The sequence below is a fragment of the Hibiscus syriacus genome, unplaced genomic scaffold (genome assembly GCF_006381635.1).
Source record: "Hibiscus syriacus cultivar Baekdansim isolate YM2019G1 unplaced genomic scaffold, ASM638163v2 tig00117032_pilon, whole genome shotgun sequence".
Classification (NCBI taxonomy): Eukaryota; Viridiplantae; Streptophyta; class Magnoliopsida; order Malvales; family Malvaceae; genus Hibiscus; species Hibiscus syriacus.
The window spans coordinates 1,507,451-1,531,835 of NW_024063532.1; the positions used below are offsets into that span (position 1 = coordinate 1,507,451).

Below are 24,385 nucleotides of genomic sequence, written 5' to 3' on the forward strand. Positions count from 1 at the left end.
TAGAGTTGTATATTGCAAATGATCAAGTTTGCCTTTAAGAAAGATTTGGTACTGAAATGGTGATTGGCTGTCGAAGTACACTAACTTCCCAGTTATGGATGGTAAGATTCATTAGCCAACTCGGTGTACATGATTTTGATGGTTTTCCAGGGAATACGTAAGAGTGGAGGAAGGAAATTTGAGTTCCTATACATGGAAATTCATTAGCCAGTTAACGAATTCCCTAAACAAGAAGATTGCCCAACTCATGTGGAGTTGAACACCAGGGCCTTAGAATCTGAAATCATGATCATTGCTTTGATCCATTACCATTATCTCGACATAATTGTTTGCTGTTTAAATAAATAAAGCCTTTGAAAAAATGTATCAAGAAGCTACTAATTTTCTTTTTAACAGATTTAATAATATTTATAAGGAGAAAAAAAGAGGTGATGAATCCGCCACAATAGCAACGGTTACAAAAAGTGAAAGCACGTCTGCAAATGAAGTCCGCCACAAAAGCTTTAGTCCAGGGAAGTTGCTTCAAAATACAGAACCAAAACATTTCCCATCCCGTCCATCTGTTTAATAAATACAGCTACTTAAATGACAATAGATGATATTACTTAATTCTCTGGTTAGGTCTTTAATGGAGCCTTTTTCTCTCTATCAGATATCCGTGCAGGGGCTGTCGAATGTGATTTGAACCGGCCTCTCCCTCCTTCCTCGTTTTCCTGGAAAAGTCCATATCCATATTGCTCAATTTCGTTTCTTTAATTAAAAATACATTGGCTCATGCCCGCAAGCCAAGCAAATTGTTCAATTGTTGGAAAGAAATATCACAAAGCCAATCAGAAAAATAACATGAGTTTACAGTTTACAATACCTTTTTCTTGACAATCTGAACAACATCTTCATCCTGCAGAGTATGGCTAAGGCCACAATGTTGAGGGTAGTGCCTTGCACTTGTGCCCCAGACCAGAACGTATTTAACATCCTTTATCAAACTCCTATGAATGTGATTGCAGAAATCTTCCACTGAGCAGCCACCCCGATCCTATCTCATGCCAAGAAAAATCAATCAGAGAACTTCCAGCATTAATCTACCAGTATAGCCTATTAGAGGTAAATGCAATGACAAGAACATAAGGGGCATACAGCAGAGAGGACCACAGGATCACTGAAATCAGGTTGCTGCCCTTGTGGCTTTGTATATACTCGCACAAGTCCCATCTCTTCCCACATCTTTGAAAGTAGCCTATCCAAGTTCAGCTGCACAAGCAACAGGCATATAGGCCAACATGTTTCTCAAATCACATGCATCAATTATGAGACTGATAAGCAAATGAGACTGATAAGCAATATATGTCTGCAACTATTTCTGCTCTGCATTGTGTTGTTTAACATTGAACTTCATTAAAACATGAAGAAAACGAAGCAGGTGTAAGTATCAAATGTCATTGTATTCTGATCATGTCACTAATGATGCTTCCATTTTAAAACTATTAGCATACACCTTAACCTCAATTCCGTATTATTTATTATTGCTAAAAGCCATTAACATTTAAAAAAGAAGATAGAACATGCCTTCAGATTGCAGCTTATTACGACAGAATTAGGTTGACGGGCTAACTTATCCACATCATCAATACCAATGACATCTATCTTGTTGTAAACATACACACACTTAATGTATTTGCGGTTTCCTTCAATGACATCTATAAGGTCATCCACTGTGGCATCCTCACGAAATAGAACCTGAAAAGAATCCATCAAGAATACCTCAGAATAAGTAAGAAAACACCATTTTAAATAATGAATAAATTAAATGTGAAGTTTAATCATTACAAGACTGCATACCTCTGCATTGTGAATTTTGTATTCATGTAGAATTTGATAACAAAGTTTCTCATCCACGTGAGTTAAAGGTAAAGTACTATTGAAAGAGATGCCCCCAGTTTTTTTCTTTTTAAAATATATCTGCAAAAAACCCCAAAATGAAGGAGAGAGCAGTATAAAAAAATTCATCAGAATTTTCATACAACTTGAACTAGTTGATGTTAAACTATTATGATAAGAAAATTCATCTTTCTTTAGGCAAACAACAATGCAATATTTTAAAACATTGCGATGTCTAATGTATTAATAATGATACACAGCCAACACTAACAACAAACTTACTTGAGGTGGTCTCTTGTTTAAACGCAAACCCACAGCTTCCAGCTCCTTGGTTAGTATTTGACGATGACCCTCACTCTGGGGTTTTCATATCAGATTACACAGGCATAAGGTAAGAGAAGTTTCCTAAAAAAATTCTGGAATTGGGAAAACTACTATTATGTTATAGATACTTACTTTAGAGGCATCAAGAACCATAAGCACAAGATCTGAGGACTTGGCAACAGCAATAACCTGAGAAATGAACAGTCTCATAAAGAATCTTGAATTCGAGAATCTATTCAACCAAACTCAGTATAAGAATGATGAGATTAAATCATAGGTACAAACAGGAAGAAAGAGAAAGAAGACATTATATTATCTTTTTCCACATGATACATGCCAAGAGACACAATAAGCCTTTTAATCAAACAATATTCAATAAAAATTTCATCAGTTACCTCATCTGGAAAGGATAGTTTTATACCAAGAGATGTTCATAGGGTAAAGTTAGAAGCTGCAAAATTTTACCTGCCTCCCACGTCCTTTGCCTTCAGAAGCACCTTCAATAATTCCAGGAAGATCAAGAAGTTGAATCTTAGTATCATTGTAATGTATGATACCGGGAATGCAAGTAAGTGTTGTAAATTCATAAGATGCAGCTTCTGAATGAGTTCCAGTTAACATGGTTAAAAGGGTTGATTTCCCCACGCTGCATTGCATTATGCAGTAGTCAGCTCCATTCTCAAAAAACAATGTAAACATAGAGTATAAATGCAAGTCTGTTAAGTATGTACCCTTACACATGCATGCTTGCACTGAAAGCACAACATGTATTTTCTTACACAGTTGTGCAAGAAGATGGAGTGAGTAGGCTAGAGAAGGATGGAAATGAAGGTACTGGCACTAGGGTGATATCATCAATATATTATTTATCTTAAGTGAGATAAAACCAAAATCATCTAACTGAAGACTAGACTTCTATTTCTGCAAACAATAGTTCTTAATAACATATTTAAAAAAAAAAAGGACGCGTGCATTCAAATGATAAAGGCACAGACCTTGGAAATCCTATTAGTGCAACACGTCCATGACCAAATTTTGTAACTTCAAAACCATCTCCACCTCCAGTAGAACCCTGATAATAGATTCAAAAAGCAGCTTTAATGGGGGAAATAGAAAAAGATAAAGGATATTGCATGACAAATATAAAGAAAAACTACTGCAATTATAATAGGTTACCAGCCAGGCAACAAACAACATAATCACTTAGACTACTTAGAATATATCATATTAAATGTCTAGCCACTCCAGCAAGAGAAAAAGGAAAACTCATTCGAGCATGTTACATATGGATAAAGTTAATGTAAAAAATCAACCCACCTAGAAAGTGGCAAACAAATGACAATGATAGTTCGTTCAAGCCTTTGAATTGTTCAAAGAACATAAAGATTGATTGTAACACTATCATGTGTACATTAAAATGTGGCAAAGAAGAATTTCGAGAATATCTAAATAAGTGTACATCATATGAATATTAAAACGAATGGAATCTATTCATGTTAAGATAAGAAATACCCATACTTTTGGTGGCTCTAGTAATTGTGTCCTTAGCTTTGCAATCTTTGCCTTGAGCTGACCAAGATGGTACTCTGTGTATTCAGTAAATATTAACAAAATAACAGTTACCAGATTCAATTTTTTCCATAAGATAAAAACTTACCAAATATAACGAAAAAAAAAGTGTTGAAATGAAGTAAAAGGTAAATTATGCAAGCACTTGTGGATGTGAAGAAGATACCTGTGGCCTTATTTTTCTGGGTTCGAGCCATCTCGGCTTCAATTTCTTTAATCCTCTCAATAATCCCCATCTTTTTTTCCTGATTTCAAGGGCACGGATTTAGCTTCCAAAAGTGTTAATTATTGATCAAGATAAACAATCAATAAGTGTAAATGGCTAAGTTCTAACACAATCATGCAAAACCAGCTCACATTGAAAGAAAAGTAATCCAATTATATTATCCTTCTTCTTTTTCAATCTCACAAAAAGTAAATCAAAGTAAGTGATGGGGGAGGGGGAGAAATTGATTGTTGATCATACCCTATTAAAAGCTAGTTGGGAATAGAAACATTGAAATTGGTAGTGCAAACAAGCAAAAAAGACAACTTTTTGAAACATGTGAAAGCGAATTTATAACCCATGTGGAACTGATGGGAAATAAAGAGAGAAATGTTGTTGAATGAATGACTCACCGGAACAGAGTGAAACTCGATCTCAAGTTCTCATCAGTTGTAAGAGCAAGAAAGGAGAGAGATTACAACGAAGAAGAATATAAAGTAGAACCAGAGAACAGTGTTAGTGGTAGGGCTTTGAAGTGTGAAAGATAAAAGGAATGATGGACTTGATTTGGAAAGCCCGATTCAGGTCGCAGATTACCAAGTACAAAGCCCAGTAGTGATTGCACCACACGTGTTAAAGTGCTTTTGACTTAACGCTGGCGGCTCTCAGTATATAATAATCCAAAATTGAATTGAATACAAGCCTCACCCTGACATCAGATCGATTCTAGCTCAATACACATACACAAAGCAGGCCCAACACCATGAGCCAGCTCGACACATAACGCACACAGAATGTCACACATTTTTCCATTTCCATAGTAACAATGTTCACATAAGATGTATTTGGAGATTGACCCACTCGTGTTAGTTGCAATGGATTCCCTCTCTTTACTTCAGCTACAAACAGAATGTCATAAGCAAATACAATCCACTTATGCAATCGACCACGATAATGGATCAAACTAAGGAAGCAGAGAATAATGGAATAAGAAAAAACCTAAAAAATGAAGCAGGGATATATGATATATTGATAGGAAGCTTAGATTACTCGGCCAAGATCTCAAATTTGAGAATTTCAACGGTTCTGATTGAAATTTTGACTTCACCAGGGATATACAAGGCAATTCAGCTATGGAGATATTGTTGTTGTCGCTTATCCATCTGACGACTGGTCAATAAAAAAGGACCGAAACTATCAAAAGAAAATGGCGGGTACTCTGTCTTCTTCGACTCTCCATTGCCAAACTTATCTAGTTTTCGGTTCCCAGAATCCATGGAGAGCCCTGGATTCTTCTTTCCTCATAAAAATGGGGAAACGAGCTCTTATCCGTTGCACCGCCAAGAAGAAAATCGGATTCATGGATCAAATTCTCGATTATATTGAAGGTTTTTTAAGTGTTCGTTTTTCTACAATGTGCTTTAGACTAGATACTTACTTTCACGATATTGATTTGTTTGGGATTTTGCATTGGTTTACAGGGGGTCCAAAGTTAAGAAGATGGTATGGAGACCTGAACTACTGCCAAAAGATGGATCAGTCGTGTAAGATCAGGATGAGGAGGAGGATTATCCCGGTAATTCGTTATGGGAACTGGAAATATAATATCAGTATGTTTAGTTCTTGGAGAGGAAGAACCATTGATGAACTATTACTCTTTGAATTTTCAGAGGATGAAATCAAGGATGCAGTTTTAGTAACAGATGGGGATAGTGAAATTGGCCAGGCAAGTTATCTTTTCTCATATATATCATATTCCAGATCGTGGATATTGAGATTCAAACCACTTAACCGGGCATGAATATGTAGTGCTGAGCCTGGATAATTTTCTTATAGTCTCATGACATCCTACTGGTAAGTGGTAACTATTTTATCTGTGTAGATGGTGATATTGTCATTGATTGTCAAACGAATTAAAGTAAAAGCATTAGTGAAGGATAAGCGTTCAGCTAAAGAAGCCTTTGGAACTTATGTTGAGGTGACTTCATATATCCTAAATGAAGTGGCCTCTCGAAGGGTATTTTTATATATGATTCATGTCATCAGTTTATTTAAATAAATCTTTTTTTCTTATATATGGATTGCTGTTCTGCTGTGTCTGCAGTCAATATCCGGAGATACAAGTAACAAGATACTTGTAAAGAAAGCTCTTCGAGGAGTTCGTGCAATCATATGCCCAAATGTATGTGAATTCCTGCTAAATCAGCATATCAATGTATCTATAGCCAGTTTTTGCATCCTTTCCAGTAAAATACTAAATGTTACGTGCATCCATAGTTACTAGGATCTTAAAAACAGGAAGAAAAAACATGAAGGATAACTGGAGAATCAACTACTCAACGTGGTTGTCTAAAAGTTAAACTTGCAGATTTTTCATGCTGCAATGTGGGACTCAACCTGAAATTTGTGGGGAAATTTAAAGAAATTTAAACAAAATAAAGATTATAATTGCCCTAAGATAATGAAAACAAATTATTGCATAGTCGTTTTTGACAGTTTATATCATGCATCCATTCCGTTCTAATGCTTTGGCATTGCTAGTTTTGCTCTGGTCGCCGTTAGACCTTAGCAAATTTTGTTTTTCTTGTCTTGCAGGAAGGTTTCTTATCAAGTGTGGAGATCTTTAAAGGTGTTGAACATATAGTTCTCTTGTCTCAGGTACTCTCTTTCGCTCCCTCTCTTCCCTGATATGCAAAAGAAAGGCTTTAGACTGTTTCTACGTGATTGTGGTTTACAAAGGTTGCAGTTGTCTGCTTATAGAGCTAGCAGTGGCATTCAAGCTATCATGACAAGCAATCAAAGGAAGTTAGCTGAGAAAGATGAATCAGCACTGATAGCTTCACGAATTCCATATACCATAATTAGAGCAGGAAAGTTGCAAAACATTCCTGGTGGTACACAAGGTTTCAACTTTGAAGAGGTATATCATTTTATTTTTTTAATAGACCAAGCATGCTATTTACATTATGGTAATCCTCCTTAGTCTTGTTGCAGTTAACTAGAAAGTTGAACAACATATACAACAATGGTCAGTGGACGAAAAAGCATGGCCATTTGTTTTAGTAACTTAGCCTATGTTTTTGTGACTTGTTCCTGGAAGGAGGCAATTCTGAGAAACGTAAAATGGTGCTTGAAATCGAGACAATTCAATGTCAAATATTATATCATCTCGATTCATCCTTTATTACTGACCAAAAAAAAAAGAAGAGAAACTTTAAAAGGTTTCTCAGATGCTCTTATCAATCACTCAATTAAGATTGGTTCTTGATTCTTTGAATTCTACAAACTGACATAAATATGTTTGCCGACTTTGAGAGCACAAAAAGCAACCTTATTCGTTGTAATAGATTCTAACAATTCCTACAAATGCCACCACCGTCAGGGTTGTGCAGTAACTGGAAGCCTCAGCATGGAGGATGCTGCATTGGTATGTGTGGAAGCGCTTGAAGTAGTTCCAGAAGCAAGATTCACATTTGAGGTCTGTGAATAATCATGTATGCATCTATTAAGGGAGGAAAGCACACATGCAATATCTAATTATTCTCTGTATAATTCATCCCACTGCTACTTTCTAGTAAAAAGTTCAAGGCCGCTCAGCAATTTTTCATTCTTTTATTCCTAGATTAAAAGACAGGACTAGTTTGAGCTATCTATCTTGGTATTCTATAGCAATTAGTGGTGTAAAAGTTATCCTTTGCCATTCAAATGCCGAAATTCTAACTTGCTTTTGTGGAGTATCGAGTTTATGTTTTTTGAATTTGAGGTAAGAATATGATATCTGCTTTTTCCTATGTTTTCCTTGTATTTAGAAGATAATTCCCTCATACCCCATATCCAAATGTGTCGGACACATGCCAGAATATGAGTATGAACTATGAAGAGAAAATAAAGAGTTCGTGTAACATAGACTTTTAGTTTAAAAATTACTTGGAAACAAATATATATGTATACAGCATGGTGTCTGAATTGACACGGAAACGAAGAATATTTGTACAAGGTGAAGTAGAACCGTTCAAAAGGCAATGCAAGAAAAGCAATGGAACAAATAAGTAAGTTATTCATGCACAAACATTTTAGTTTCAAAGCACCTTTTTTTCTCTCTCTCTCTTTTGTGTTCTCTTTTCCATTTGTCTTATATTCCTTTCCATCCTTTGGTTTCAATCAGTTATTGATATCTACAACTTTACTGTGAGAAAAATAGGTTGTCAATGGAGGAGAGAAGGTTTCAGATTGGAAAGAGTTTTTGACCAGACTGATGGAGAAAACAGAGCAGTAGCTGCCATGATCCAAGCAAAAAACAAAGACAATGTGCACCCATTTGTTAGTTCTTTTCCAATGATGTCTTCAGATAGTTGGTCATTATTAAAATCCACTTGCCTGCAATTGAACTGCAAAAGTTTCTATCGAAGTTTGGTCATATTTTTAGTTTTCATACCGGTATAAATGCCTGACTTTGAGGGCAAACTGTAAGTTTTCAACTACAGCAGCTATGATAAATTTCATGGGAGTTTAATGTTTCAACATGTTTTTCATTTTTCTGCTACAACTTTAAGCTTGAAACTTAAGATTTAATTGAAATATAAATCTTTGTTCTCTATGAGATTTTTCAATTAGAATTCTCTCAAGTTTCAGCAATTATGTTTCTTTTTCTTAGAAATTCTTCTGGGATGTTGAAATAGTCGATACAGTCCATATGTGAGGGTGTTGTTGCATGGTAAAAGAAAATTTCAAGCATGATGTTGGGGCAGCAATGGACATGATCTGGGGTAGATCTAAACGTTAAGAATTGCTTTAATATTATTAAAAAAAACTTATCCGGTTCCAATAATGTAATATGTCAACATGTAACAAATATGATCTCTTCTTTTAGTGCAATAAATAAATAAATAAATAAATGGAAGAGAACATAAACATAAAAAGGATACAATGGAATACGGACACAATCTTACATTCTTTGTTGTGTGATTTCTCCACTTCATGTGGAGAGTTGACTTGTCCATACCACATACATCTTCAATTGTTATGTGAAGACTAAACTTTTATTGTTTAATAAAAAATTCAGCTTAAGCGAACCGGATTTAGATTAATATATACATTATACATAACATGGTCAGCACTTCCAAAGCAAAAAATCATGAACCCCGTGCCTAATATATATATATATATTTAAGAGACTTTTTTCCATCTCCTCACATCCTATCCTTTCCAAAAGGCCCTTTAGATTCCTTATGTTCTCTTTCACAAAGCAGAAAAATTAGAAAACTGTGTTATCTTTGGAATATAATTTATTCAGTGCTAATCAGCCTAATTTTTCTTTTAAATATAGCCCCAGATGTAGTAATCTAAGGTTTAGGAATAAAGATAAACATATCTGTGATCCACTATCTAAAACCCCTCCTTTTAAATATGACCAGAAAGGCTTAACCCATTATTGTTATGAAGATGCCAGGAAAAAGAGAGGAGTTTTTCACATTTATTATGTTCATGAATGTTAAATACGAGTGCTGATGAAAGTCCGTGTATCCATGGGAAAAGAATCATGAATCTAAACTTAAAGAACCTACCAAAAAGGGGTTATAAAAACAGTATACACCAACCCTTTACTTGCAGAAGCAATCAAGAATCTCTTTTGAGAAACATGGGAGGAGAATAAAGTGTGGTTGTTGAAAGTGCCCATCAAAGGCAGATCAACTCTCTTAATAAATGAAAATAAAAGATCATTGGAAACTAGAATATGCTTTTAGAACTGTGTTTAGTGACGGTTAAGCAATCACACCAGCCTCGTTAAACAAACAATTAAAAATGCAGACCAAGTATAGATAAGATTACTGCCTCATTTATTAAACAAAAAAGGGAAGAAAAGTCACTGATGTTAATCAAGTAATGGTTTGATTTCAGACAAGACAACATACTTGTACATCACTACAATGAAATATTTTATAGGATGTTGTTTCAATCTAAAAAATGGGGGTGTGACTGAGGATTATGTTGAAACTTCAAGATCTCAGACACATTTCATGTACTATCAATCTTTCTTTTCTTTTACTACAATATCAAAATGCTCCCCTTATTCCACAGTGAAAAATAATTTAATTTATAAAAAAAGGCTTAGCTTGATCAAATTTAACCAGATCTAATTCTCTTCTGAGTAGCTTTTTCTTCAGGCTCGGCTGAATCGCCTTCCGATGAAACCTCCATCGACCTGCTGAACGAGCTGGAGAGATTGGCATAGAGATCGACAACTCTTCTAATATTGTTGTTCAACTCTTTAATTAATCCAACATTCCGGCTCAAGTTATCTGGGATCTTTGACTCGTGGTTTTGGTTAATCTCGTTGATTAGCAGCCTGTTTTGGTCTAGTATGTCTTGAACTTGCACAAAACTCTTTTGGAATGTTTCCAAAACCTTGCCATCTACTTGAGTTTCATTACCGAACCCTGGATATATACCACCTTCCATTCCACAGTTCAATCAAAACCAGACTTATTCCTACATAACAACAACAATAATAATGGACATCCAAATTAAGGAAAAAAAGTTAGTGGCACTCATTATTGTAAGAAAATAATAAAAATGCAACATGGAAAGGCATGGAACAATATGGTCTCTATTTGATTGTGAAGAAAATGAATGCAAAAGAAAGATAAACTAAAGTTTTAAGACAATATATTTCTAATTTGTATTACAGAAGGCAGAACATCTCTCACCGAAGGAAGTTGAGTCAGAGAGTTTAACAGTTTGGCTTAGATAAAATTACTGCTTAAAGATTTTCCTTTGCATTTCTCCACATTGCTTAGCAACCTAGCAGAAATTAAGAGTGTGTGCGGTTAAGAGACAATGTATTGAGAAAAAAAAAACACAATAATATGGTTTTAATTGTGTTTGAAACGGGGAAAAACACTGCTTTTCCCATAGAAAGAAACTTTTTAAACCAAACCCCCACGAAATCATATATCCAAATCTAGGAAGACATCATAAAAGATGAAATGGAATGGAGACAAAAAAAAAAGAACAAATTTTGGTTTAAAATACTAAAATAGGGAAGAGTAAGGAAGTAGGAAGCAATTCCTTTGGCTGTTGTTCCAAATATAGAGTTACAAAGAGATATACTCATTTCCCTCAAAAACGATGGAAATTGGAAAAAGAACTTAAAAAACAGGTAAATGTATAGTTATTTTATCAACCCAAAAAAATACCACTAAAACAACACAAGTATGGCATAAAAAAAATCTGGGTTGATATGCATTTTCGATTTCTTACCTTGAAACCACAAGACATGACGAGCGAGAAGACAAAGTGAAGGATTAGAAGAAAAAAACAGCAGAATTGGAATCTATTTTCAGCAAAAATATGGGATTTGGATTTATTTTTTCCTCTGACCAGAAATAAAGAAAATATCGGAACGGATAATTGTAATGCTTCTGGAGATGGGTGAGCGAGCGAGAGAGAGAGGTTAGATTGGACTCAATTCAACAGACAGAGATCCTGAAATCATGAAAACAAGAAAGAAAGAGAATATAAGAATGAAAGGTTTTATGATTTGATTAACATGCTCTAATTAAAGACACAACTATTAACGTTTTTGTTGCTTCCCCCCCCCCCCTCTCTCTCTCTCTCTCTCTCTAAGACAGTCCATCTGTTTTGTCTCTTTCTCTAGATTTTAAAGAGAGGCAAGCCTAAGGCGGCAAAATGCCACCAAATAATCCACTTTAGATTAATTTATTACCCAAATAATACATCCTAGGGATTATTTCCCCATCTGGGATGAAGTCTGCATTATTAAGTTAAAAACTCTAATCTTATTTGACGTCTTAAGGTCAGAGAGGAAGACTCCAAATTTATTTAACGTTTTCAATCCATGCAGAAGACACGTTGACTGCATTGCGTCTTCAGGGTGGTAGGTTACCTCCGATTAAAAAACAAGTAAATAATAATGATATCATTAATTATCCATTAATAATCCGGGTAGGTTGGTGGTTGGTGATTGAACGGGAAAATATAATGAATACCCCAGGATATTATAAAATAGGGTGTTTTGGTTAAGAATCGGGGAGTAAAGCAGTGGTGAGGAAAGTGGAAAAGAGGTAAAATCTAGAGAAGAATTGAAACACTGAGTATTCGGGAAGAATATTAGAAAAAATTTTGAACGAAATTTTCTTTCAATCTTTAATATGTAAGTATTATTCGAATAAAATTTTATTCATATTTGAATAAAATATCTCTATTTTATCTCGTATTATTTAATATTAAAATACTAATTTTAATATGTTGTTGCATGTAAAAACAAGTGAGTAAGAAATTCGAAAATATTTTTTTACAACATCTACATGTTGGAAGAAACTCTCAAGTAAGTATAAAAATATTTTGTTTAATGTATTTTACGATTTATTGTTAGTTACATATTAATTTAGTAAATATCAGTTTACGATTTATTATTATGTAAATATCATTATTATAATTTTAACATTATTGATTTAGTATTTGTAGTAGAAATGTTAAGATAATTAGATGAACATATTTGATTTAGTATTTGTAGTATAAATGTTAAAAAATATAATTATAATTATGAAAAATAATATTTATTATAATTACGAAAAATAATAATTATATTTAATAACTCCAATAGTATTTAATCATTATTATAATGTAATCATAAATAGTTATAAAAAATTCAAAGTAATAAATTTAATCATTGTTATAATGTAATCAAAGTATTTAATCATTATTTTTATAAAAATATATTGTTAATATATTTACCTTTTTTGCAAGGTTAAATAATATTTTAGTAATTAATTTAATTTAATTTTTATTTACTAGTATAATTTTACATTTTTACCTTACAAATCATTAGTATAATTTGAATAAGATTGAGTTAGTATTTGTAGTAAAAATGCTAAAATAATTAGATCAACATTTGATTTAGTATTTCTAGTAAAAATGTTAAAAAAAATATTGTTAATATATATACATTTTTATAAAAAATATTGTTAATATATTTATTTTTAAAAAACTTTAATAATATTTATTATAATTAAATTAATAATATATTAGTAATTAATTTATTTTTATTTGAATCATAAATGTAATTTATCGTCATTACTATAATTTATTTTAATTTATTTTTTACCTTACAAATAATTAGTATAATTTTAATAATATTGATTTAGTATTTATAGTAAGAATGTTAAAAATAATAATTTTAATTTTAATAATAATAATAACTTTAATCTAATATATATAATATGTTAGAAATTGTTTGTTTATGTATTTTTTATTTATTCTAAACATATATATTTTTATGTGTAGAGAAAATGAGCAACAAAATTTTCACGATTGTCCATGACAATGGATAATTTACGGAAAATGAGGTTGGAGTTATTTTCAGTCTGAATGACCTATAAATATGATATTTAAAAGGGACATCACATTTGAAGAAGTGAAGGAGATGATAGAAAGGAAAATACGAACTACAATTGATGGTTGAGGTACAAGTTTATGGTATATCATAATCTAGTCAGGTATGATGCAATACCACTTGAAGAAGAAGATGATATTACAACTATAATTGAATTACATGACTCAACAAGTATTCCAATTATTGATTTATTTGTTGAGGTGTGTAATATATCTGATATGCCTTTCGAAAGTCACATATATGCTATAAACAGTTACGTGGCGATGTTGGAAAGTGAAAATGAAGTCAGTGAAACATCTGGAGCCGCAGAGTATGGGGCAAGAAGCATATACATCATCTGCATTCGACTATTGGTGTTGACGTTGAAAACCACTGGGGAAAAATACTTGATGATTCTAGTGAAAATGAAGAAACTAAGAAACTCGTTTTGGTTGAGGATAACGATATTTTCGATGGTGATAAACATGATATGACCACTTATGAATATCTGACACCGTATCAACCTACCCCTCACATGCATGAGATAGAATATGATGCGGTGATGACACCTGAATTCTCAGAGATGCCACATTTAACTTCAGGCTACATGACTGAATCGTCCAAAAACTCTGGTGAATTATCAGTTGGGAAACAATTTAGAGGAAAAAAAAGAAGTTACACTGGCGATTAAAGTGTATTGCATAAAAGGTCATGTAGATTGCAAGGTTGCAGAGTCCAACCATAAAACTCTGTACACTAGTAATCTTATTTCTATTTGAACGAATAATTGAATTTCTTGCCTATTTGTATTTCAATTAATGTTTTGTTTTATCTATTTTTTTGAATAAATATGATGAATATTTGTTGATGTTATATTTTAATGAATGCGATTAATATCAATATTTGAATTAATGTAATTAATATCAATATTTGAATGAATGTGATGGATATTAATCTTAGTTTCAACTTAAAATTTATTAATTAAAACATATAAAGCGTTTACAACTCCTATCGCTGTCGGGATGTTATTAAATAATAAAGTCGAGGCGCACGTCGATTTCGTTGTGGCTGTTGCAGTTGTTCAGGAGTTTATTCATCATAATCAACCTGCTCATTCACCAAGGGCATATGATACAGTGTTGTAAATACATGTCCACCGCCACTTTGCTCTCCCATAGGATGACAAATACTCGTATTTGACATCATAGATGTCATATGATCAAAATCATATATTGTTCCAGACATGGGAGAGAACATGGGTGATTGATCAGAAATAAGATCAGGTATATAGGCCGTAACACCAGAATCACCAAACACTTGATGAAATAATCACGTACTGCCAAAAGATTTTGATAGGATATTATTCATTGCCGCTTGTTCTCCTTCACAGTGAGATGAATTATTACTCCCACTCCGTCTTTATTTTTCGGCTTTACCAACTTTTTTCTTATATTTTATAAGTTTTCGTATTTCTATGTTCGTTGTCAAGAACGACTTTCCATGCTCCCAATAATAATTCAGGTAATTCGAATTCTGAAAGTCAAAGTCATCCGCTTGAATGAGAGTGAGAGTTGGCAAGTATGAAACCATATTATTCCAAATATTGATATAATTAGCATGCCTCAAAGCTCAATCCTCACCGTGCCTACCCCTCCCATCTAATCTGTGTAGAGCGTCATGATTTTCTGGAATCTACGGAAGAGGTTGGTGGAAGTCGAACTGCCTCAACACTCTATCAGAAAATTGAAACTCAACAAAAGTGAAATGGATCAATGGTGTAATAGCACACCAACATTGACAACCCTCCCAGACATGTTACGGCACACACGATATAATTTCTCCATCATCGTACGACCTCCAAATAAACTATAAAACAAAATTATATAATTATTAAATAATTAAATAATTATAAAATTCAAATAAATAAATAATATTAGAAACTAAATAAATAAATTATATATATACATCAACTTTGTATTTAATGTCCATCTTAAATCTAAATTATTTCACATTATTGTGCATCAACCTCGTTCCTTCTATTTTATGTCTCCATCTGTATACCAATCAAAATAAAATTCGCTAATTATTTTTCCTATAAAAAAGTTCGTTAATTAATTTAAGATAAAATATATTAAATCAAAATATTACCTTTCGGCAAGAAGAAAGTCAAATACAGTTCGGCTAATTAGCGTTAACCATGGAAGTCTGTATTAGGCTCACGATTGTAATAACATTAGACATCCATCGATTTCCATCATACACGTATTGTTTACAAGTAATGACGCCTTGCACATCTCGCAGTACAAGAAAGCCAATATTGATGATCCCCAACTATACTGACGGGTATTCAAAAAGTTATAAAAAAAATGGAAGATATTGTATATGAACAAGATTACCGGATTTATCCGGCATCAAAACTCTCCCGATCAACTGTAATATATATGCTCGAGTTGCATATATAATGTCTTGCTCAGTACTATAACGACCGAGCTTAAACTCATTCTCCAACCATGATAACCTCAAACATGACCCTTTTGTAACTATTTTTTCTTGCACTTTCCCAAGGTACACCCCACACATTTGAAACACGTCATGATCATTTTTTTCCCACCACTATCATCCTATTTTTAGGGATCTCGAGTTGTAAAGCCACATCCTCCAAAGTGATCGTACATTCACCACACAGAAGATGAAATATATGAGTTTTTGGCCTCCACCGTTCAATTAATGCACTGGTCAAATCGGGGACCAACTTATATTCTCTTACAAATGTTACATCGTAAAAGCCCATCATTTGCAAATTATGGACAATAAGATCATGTGGCTTGTAATACCCCCAACTCGTACCCTACCCGGATACGAGTCTGAGATGTCACATTGACTATTTGAAACAATATTCTTACAAGATAATAGAACATTTGGACTTATATTAAGAAAATACAATAATATACTATTGAATTATGTTTCATGAAAAATATTAAGGCAAAAACGTTTTTTATGAACAGTAATATACGGTATGAACATTACCGTGAATAGTACCATGAATAGTGCTACAGTATATGATGCACTGCTACAGTGTACCGATGCACACAAACATCGAATATAAATTGTGTATCGATGCACTGCTACAGTGTACCGATGCACTGCTACAGTAACTTCAGCTCAAATTATATAAAACTCATAAAAATTAAAACTTTCATCACTCTACATTTACCATTTACATATATACGTTTAAAACATTACAAAACTTGATTATATGATTTTACAAAACTTGATTATATGATTTTACAAAACCGATTAGAACATATTGGATTCAAACCTTTATTTACATGCCAACCACAATCGGTATTACAAAATACAGACTATTCATTTCTTTTCTGATCTGATCTGATCTTTGGAAAGGAGAAACTGACATGTCTTGCATAACTTTTATCAATCTTCCTCTTCTCGAAATCTACGTGTGAAACAATCACATGCTAAGTCGTTGACTTAGTGAGGCATGTAAAACATATAATAAAACCATAGAACATTTAATATAACATAATGCATATATACCATCCTTATCAACATCAACATCATTATCAATATCATGTAATACATTTCATTCAACAATACACACAATATCACAAATAAATCTTGTAAATACTTTTAATATCTTTAATAGGTCCATGTACAATACTGAGAACTTAAGGTATTTGAGTACATTGAGGTTGTGCAATTATGCTGTCATGTAAGACCCCAACCCGTATTCGACCCGAATACGAGTCTGAGATGTCATATTGACTTTTCAAAACCTTTTTCTTACAAAATATCAAGATATTTGAATTCTTTTTAAGAAATTACTATAATATATTGTTGAATTATGTTTGTTATAACCAATTTAAGAAAATATACGTTTTATGAACAATAAAATATGGTATGAACAGTAACTTGCTACAGTACCATGAACAGTAACCTGCTACAATACCCAAAAATGTTAAATTTTCTATATTACAAATAGGGTACCGATACCCTGCTACAGGGTACAGATACCCTGCTATAGTACTGCTACAGTACTTTGACAAAACATGTATAAAACTCATAAAATTCTAAGCTTTCATTCGTATAAAATTTTCATTTACAAATACATCTTTAAAACATTCCAAAACTCGATCAGAGCGTATCTAATACAATTCTTTTATATTATTGCATGCCAACTAAATTCTTTATAACAAAATACATGCCATTATATCTACATTTCTGATCTGATCTTTGGTAATGAGAACTGACTTGTCTTGTTCCTCTCTACTTCTCTTTCCGCTTTCTAAACATACGTGTGAAACAATCACAAGCTAAGTCGATGACTTAGTGAGGCATATAAACATATAATAAAAATCATAAAACATTTCACATAACAGAATATATACATATACATATTCCAACATTATCATGATCTCTATCTTCATACTCTATTATCATTCATATTTCTTATCTCTTGTTCATATAACCTCTTATGCTATTATCATATATATTATATCTCATTCTTATAACAGATACAATGACTCATAACACATATATTATTTCATATAATTCATATCAAATAGAAACATATATCATCATATAATTCTTGTAACATTTCATATCATCAAAAGCATATACATCATATATATTATATTTAATCTCTTTTATTAGCCCATGTACACTGTTGAGAACTGAAGGTATGTGAGTACATTGAGGTTGTGCACTAATGCTATCACCACAGCTCATATAAGTCCCACTAAGTGGCATATGAAATTTGTCCCGAAGGACCTATGTATTTGTCCCGAATGACCACTGTATATGTCCCGAAGGACCGCGTAGACTCTCGACTCTTGGCATGCCAACTATACCTATAGCTCTCGTATTATATAACATGGGCATTATCATTTATACATTTCATATCACTTGTTCTTTCTCTTCTGTCACATACAACATGTATGTGTAATCATATATCTCATATCATATCACATGTATCATAAGTGCATATATTAACGTGGATAGTTTCATATGACTTATATCATTCTTCATTTATTCATGTAAACTCACATATCATATCATGTAACATATATCTCATGTGCATGTAATTGTATAAATCTTATCATATAACTTATAATATATCTCATGTGTTCATGTAAACATGCATGTTATATTTTGTTCACATATGTTCATATATACATCACATAATCATTTCCTATGGTTCATATTTTATTTTCACATATGGCATATCACATAGCACATATAATCACATATCAATTCATATAATCAAGTATACATACATTTCATGTCATTCACATCCTTATAATCAATACTCCATCCACTATAACTATTGGAAATAGACTTATCATAAGTCCAATTCCTTATAATCCTATAAACTAAAAGGCACTCATAAGAATCATATCAATCATATAACATTTTAGGAGTCACTTCTTACCATAGTAATTCCGTCACTGGCTAATCGCAAGCCAATGTTCTTTGATAGCATAAGTACAATTAAATTGCACTTACCTTAGCCTTGCTTTGATTCGATCCTAATTCTTTGATTGTTTCGGAACTTGTTTAAGCTTAATATCTACATAAATATAACATTTCAAAACAATTATCAAAAGCCTAAACCTTAAACTAGATGTTAATAACTTACGCCAGTTTAATGAACCAAAACTCTATTTTTCATTTAGGGGGCTATCGATACCCCCCAGGGGGTATCTGTACCCCCTGCATAATCTGGAATTTTTGTTTAAGCCTAGAAAATCATTGTTCATGCCCGAAAATTCACTATAACAACTTCAATTCTTCATGTTTCATTCACTTTTCTATTCTTAACTCAAATATACATACTTAAACTAATTTATATCCATTTATTTCATCTTAAACCTCAAAATTTTATTCTCCATATAGAAATTAATAATCATACTAAATTTTCCATGTTATCCAAACTTAATTCTAACACTTCGAACTTCTTATTCTCATAGATGACAAGTCAAATTCAACTTCAAATTCAACTTATCAACTCTATTTCAAGATTTCATTCAAGAACTCAAAATTTTTAATCTCTCCTATACCTTTCATCTTGTTGTTTTAGAACTTGGTATTAATAACTTAGGCTAATTTAATGAACCAAAAATTCACTTTTCCTTTAGGAGTGTACCGATGCACTATGGGTGCATCGGTACTAAAAATAGCTTCGAAATTTTCATGCATCGATGTCTGCCGGTGTGTATCGATGCACCTTCAAAATTAGTCTTAGTGCATTTATACCCATTCATAGTGTACCGATGCACCTGTCAATAATAAACTGGTTTCACCCAAAAATTCCACAACTTTTCAATAAAATTCTTCATGTTTCATTCCCTTTTCTGTTCTACTCATTTAATACATCCTTAACCTTAAAATTCCATCTTTCATATGGAAAACAATAATCATACCAAATTTTTAAGATACTGTAAATCCAATTCTATCACTTCATATCTCTTAATTAAGTTGATGACAAGTCAGATTTAGTTTCAAATTCAACTTATCAACTATTTTCCAGAAATTCACTTAAAAACCCATTCTCTTTAATCTTTCATAACTTCTTCATCTTTTGATTTTAAGACAACTTAAGCTTTCCTTAAGCTTAAGTATCACTTAAGGATCAAAACTCATACTTAAAATCAACAAATAATCAACTAATCAGAAAACTTACCTTTGCTTGAGGTGCTTCACGTTGGAGAAGAAGAAAGAAGATGGAGAAGAAGTGGAGAAAATATCTCCTTATCCTTATCCCCCCATACATATATATCATTATCTTATCACTTCCAAGTCAAATGACCATTTTTCCCTTTATTTCCTTTAATAATTACTAACAACCCTTCATCAAATATCTCTAAATAAATTCTTGAACTATTCAACTATTTTATTTTAATCACCAAATTCTAAAATTTTATAATTTAGTCACTAACCCGTAGTTTGGGATGTTACATGGCTTATCAGAAATGTTCACTCGATTACAAATGACTCGTTGTTCGTCATCCTGTAATTTATTAATCTATGGAATTAGAATTAATTCATCGTTCTCAAATAAAATATATTATTCGATCATAATACCAATGCTCCCAAATGACTAGAAATGTGTCGATCATATAGTCTCAAAATAACATTTTTCTGTCATGCTTCAACAAATCTATAAAAAAATTAAAATAAATCAATTTATAATATTAATCATAATTAAATAAAACTTAAACTAAAAATTATGTTAAATCAAAATAAATAACCTAATTAATTTATATTTAAAATAAAAAAATAAAATAAAATTTAAACTAAACTTACCAAACCACTCAAATATTATTTAATCTATAAAATCAAAATAAATAGTCCAATAATTTATATTTAAAATAAAATAAAATTTAAACTAAACTTACAAAACCACTCAAATATTACTTAATCTGTAAAATCAAAATAACTAATCTAATTAATTTATATTTAAAATAAATAAATAATATATAAAATTAAAATTAAAATTACACTAAAAATAAATAATCTATAAAATTAAAATTACACTAAAAATTAAAAAATAACTAATCCAATAGTCTATTAATTCTTATATAAAATAAAAACAAAAATTACACTAAAAATTATACGAAAATTTAAATTAAACTTACTAAACCACACAAATAACAGTTTAATTTGTAAAATCAAAATAAATAATATAATTAATTTATATTTAAAATAAAATTTAAAAATGAAACAATAAAATTTACACTAAAATTATCAAATCGCTTACTAGAATATTCAAATACGAATCATTCTTCCTTCGTTCGAATTTTTTCTCCCCTTTTAATTATTTTCTCTCCCTCGTAAACTCACTCCCTCTTTCTCTCTGCGACTCACTCTCCTCTTCTACTCTTCTACCTCACCCGAATACATCCCAAAATGCAACCTACCCCATTTTGTAACAACACACCCCGATCTAATAATTGGTTCAATAATAACACCATTTTTACTGACATAAATAATGGTGTTGCAATCCCGTGACTACTGCTGCTTCAGGCGAGTCCTTTCCGAGGCCTTCAACATATCTTCTGCATGGACTGAAGACGTCAGGTAAGCTTGGAGTCTTTCTCTGTGGCCCGAAGACACTAGGTAAACTTGGAGTCTTCCTGGTTGGCTTGAAGACGCCAGGTATGAAACACCTCAACCCGTATCCGACCCGGATACGAATCCGAGGTGTCACATTGACCTTTTAAAACATGTACTTGTATAAAATAGTGAGTAATTTAAAACTTTTATAACATATAAATGACTAACTTTCATAAAAGACATTTTCATTATTACAAAACCAATTAGAGCGTGTATATTTCACTTATTTATTTACATATAACTATTCGAAACATTTATAAAAATGTTCATAGCTTAAACAATATATTCTTTTGAAAACATGCAAACTAGAACTTTATATACTAAAATACATATTATTCACCTCTTTTCTGATCTGACCTTTAGTAAGGAGAACTGACATGTCTTGCTCCACATTGCTCTTTACTCTTCTCGAAACCTACGTGTAAATCACTTACACGCTAAGTCAAAGACTTAGTGAGGCATATAAACATATAAGGTAAACGGTAACTAATAATCATACCTAAACAATTACTACTATCATTTCATACCACTCATACTTTTACATGTAACGAATATATGCATACATATATGTCATTATCATTCATATCTCTTATCTCATGTTCCTATGATCTCTTATGTCCATATCATATAACATATACCATAACCAATTGCACATATACATATCATGTCATGTAAACCTATATATATACCATCATAAAACACGTACACCCAAGCAACTATATTATCATCTTCATTTCTTTCTTATTTTATCACTATCATTGATTCCTTTCATCATATGGTCTTACAAGTTACCATTTGTACAATCAATATCACACATGAAATTCCACAAGGAAACAAACATATTATCATATCACTTTATTAATATTATCTATTTAATAACCCATGATACACATGTGAGAACTAAAGATATGCGAGTACATAGAGGTTGTGCACTAATGTTGTCACCACAGCTCATATAATTGTACCTAAGTGCCACATATAATTGCACCGGAGTGCCGCGTAGAATTGCACTGTAGTGCCATATAATAATGTCCATAAGGACCACATATCATTCCTTAAGAATCATATACATATACTAGGGATCAAGTATGTGTCTCACCAGACTTCACACATGTTCCAAAGAATACATATATGTCCCGAAGGACCACATATCATTCCTTAAGAATCATATACATAAGCCAAGGATCAAGTATGTGTCTCACCAGACTTCACACATGTTCCAAAGAATACATATATATCCCGAAGGACCACATAAACCCTCGACTCTTGGCATGCTAACTATACCCCTAGCTCTCATGACACATAACATGGGCATTATCTTTTATATCCTTTTACATATTCATGTAACCATATCATATATTTATATAAACTCATGGTTTCATTCACATATACATGTAATCACGTAGTTCATGTCAATTCTCATATGAGTTCATATTCATATAAACATAGGATTCACCCTCATGTATCACATATACTTTCTCTTTCATATGGCTCATAACATTTCTCATGTGTTCACATGACATGTAAATCATTGTCATCTTATCATGTTATCACATAAACATATCATCTTACAATACATACAAAAACATATCAATACATATATTCACATATACCTATCATTTCATTATCCTTATTATTATTCTTATCATCACCATTAATCCCTTTTACTTACCATATTCATATCAATAACACATATACTCATACACACATATAAATCATAACCAATACATACTTCTATGAATTCATGTTTTTCACTATTGGAAATAGACTTATCGCAAGTCTTATTTTCCATTATACCTCATATACTAAATAATGTGCACTCACCTGAGCCTTGTTTGCTTTGAATCAATCTTAATCCTTAGATTGTTCCAGAACAAGCTTTATTCTATATCTAAATCATAATAATACATTGATACATATCAGTATACTAATTGATATCTTCTAAATTGTCACTTCTTAGGCTAAAAAAAAGCCCATTTCATATTTTAATGAAGGTATGCATCGATGCACTGCACAGTGTATCGATGCATTCCCTATCGGTGCATCGATGCACTACTTGTGCATCGGTGCATAAAATACATTCTATGTTTTTAGATTAAAAGAGTGCATCGATGCACTACTTGTGCATCGATACACCTTCAAACAATTTCCGGGTTTTAACCTTGATGCATCGGTGCACTATGAATATGCATCGATGCACTCTGCCCAGAATCCTCCTTTTGAACCCGAAAATTCATTCTTTTTTTATTAAATCCTTTATATTTCAACCCCTTTCATATTCCTAACTTACATATACATACTTAAACTCATTAATATTCATTTATATCATCTTTAACCTCTAAATTCTATCTTTCATATGGAAATCAATAATCATACCCAATTTTCCATGTTATCCAAACTTAATTCTAACACTTCTAACTTCTTATTCTTACAGATGACAAGTCAAATTCATCCTCCAAATTCATTTAAACCTTCTTATTCAAAATTTCACTTAAAACCCCATTTTCTTTAATCTCTTCATCTTTGAGTTTTCACTTATCTTTAGACTTCTTTAAGCTTTCTTACTTTCCAAAGAATCAAAACCAACTTAGAATTCAAATAATAATCAACTAATAAAAATTCTCACCTTTGCTCTTGGCTTCCACGCGTGAAGAAGAAAGGAGAAGAAGAAAACTCTGAAAACTCATTTCCCACGTTTTTATATCCCCTAAAAGAGAAATAAAAATCTTCTCTTAGAAAAGACTATAATACCTTTATTACTTTCAAACTTTACTATTAAATCTAACCTCAAAATTCTCCAATTAAAATTCTGAACTTTTAACTTATTTCGAAATTGAACACAATGCTTCCAAAATTCACCTTTAGGTCACTAGCCTGATATT

General features: G+C 32.0%; 2 protein-coding genes and 1 pseudogene across 4 annotated transcripts; 1 reads left to right on the forward strand and 2 right to left on the reverse strand.

Moving 5' to 3' along the window:
- Positions 1 to 499: 499 nt before the first annotated feature.
- LOC120196264 (developmentally-regulated G-protein 2) lies at positions 500 to 4,477 on the reverse strand. 2 transcript variants are annotated; one of them, XM_039198105.1, is made up of 12 exons: positions 4,390 to 4,477; positions 3,938 to 4,016; positions 3,721 to 3,788; positions 3,198 to 3,274; positions 2,668 to 2,848; positions 2,335 to 2,391; positions 2,161 to 2,235; positions 1,840 to 1,959; positions 1,567 to 1,737; positions 1,138 to 1,251; positions 866 to 1,036; positions 500 to 713 (listed from the first exon to the last, which is right to left on the reverse strand). In XM_039198105.1, the coding sequence occupies exons 2-12, from the start codon at positions 4,005 to 4,007 to the stop codon at positions 618 to 620; spliced, it is 1,200 nt and encodes a 399-aa protein (XP_039054036.1). In that variant the 5' UTR covers positions 4,008 to 4,016; positions 4,390 to 4,477; the 3' UTR covers positions 500 to 617. The 2 variants fall into 2 exon arrangements, with proteins under 2 accessions (XP_039054036.1, XP_039054037.1); XM_039198106.1 differs by having other exon boundaries at positions 3,938 to 4,056; positions 4,390 to 4,433.
- Positions 4,478 to 5,119: 642 nt separating this feature from the next.
- LOC120196235 lies at positions 5,120 to 8,346 on the forward strand (annotated as a pseudogene).
- A 1,612-nt stretch (positions 8,347 to 9,958) lies between these two features.
- Positions 9,959 to 11,588, reverse strand: LOC120196236 (protein ELF4-LIKE 4-like). Of its 2 annotated transcripts, none has more exons than XM_039198081.1 (2): positions 11,237 to 11,588; positions 9,959 to 10,465 (listed from the first exon to the last, which is right to left on the reverse strand). In XM_039198081.1, exon 2 carries the CDS (start codon positions 10,433 to 10,435, stop codon positions 10,100 to 10,102), a length of 336 nt encoding a protein of 111 aa, XP_039054012.1. In that variant the 5' UTR covers positions 10,436 to 10,465; positions 11,237 to 11,588; the 3' UTR covers positions 9,959 to 10,099. The 2 variants fall into 2 exon arrangements, with proteins under 2 accessions (XP_039054012.1, XP_039054013.1); XM_039198082.1 differs by lacking the exon at positions 11,237 to 11,588 and adding an exon at positions 10,684 to 10,839.
- Between the last annotated feature and the right edge of the window lie 12,797 nt (positions 11,589 to 24,385).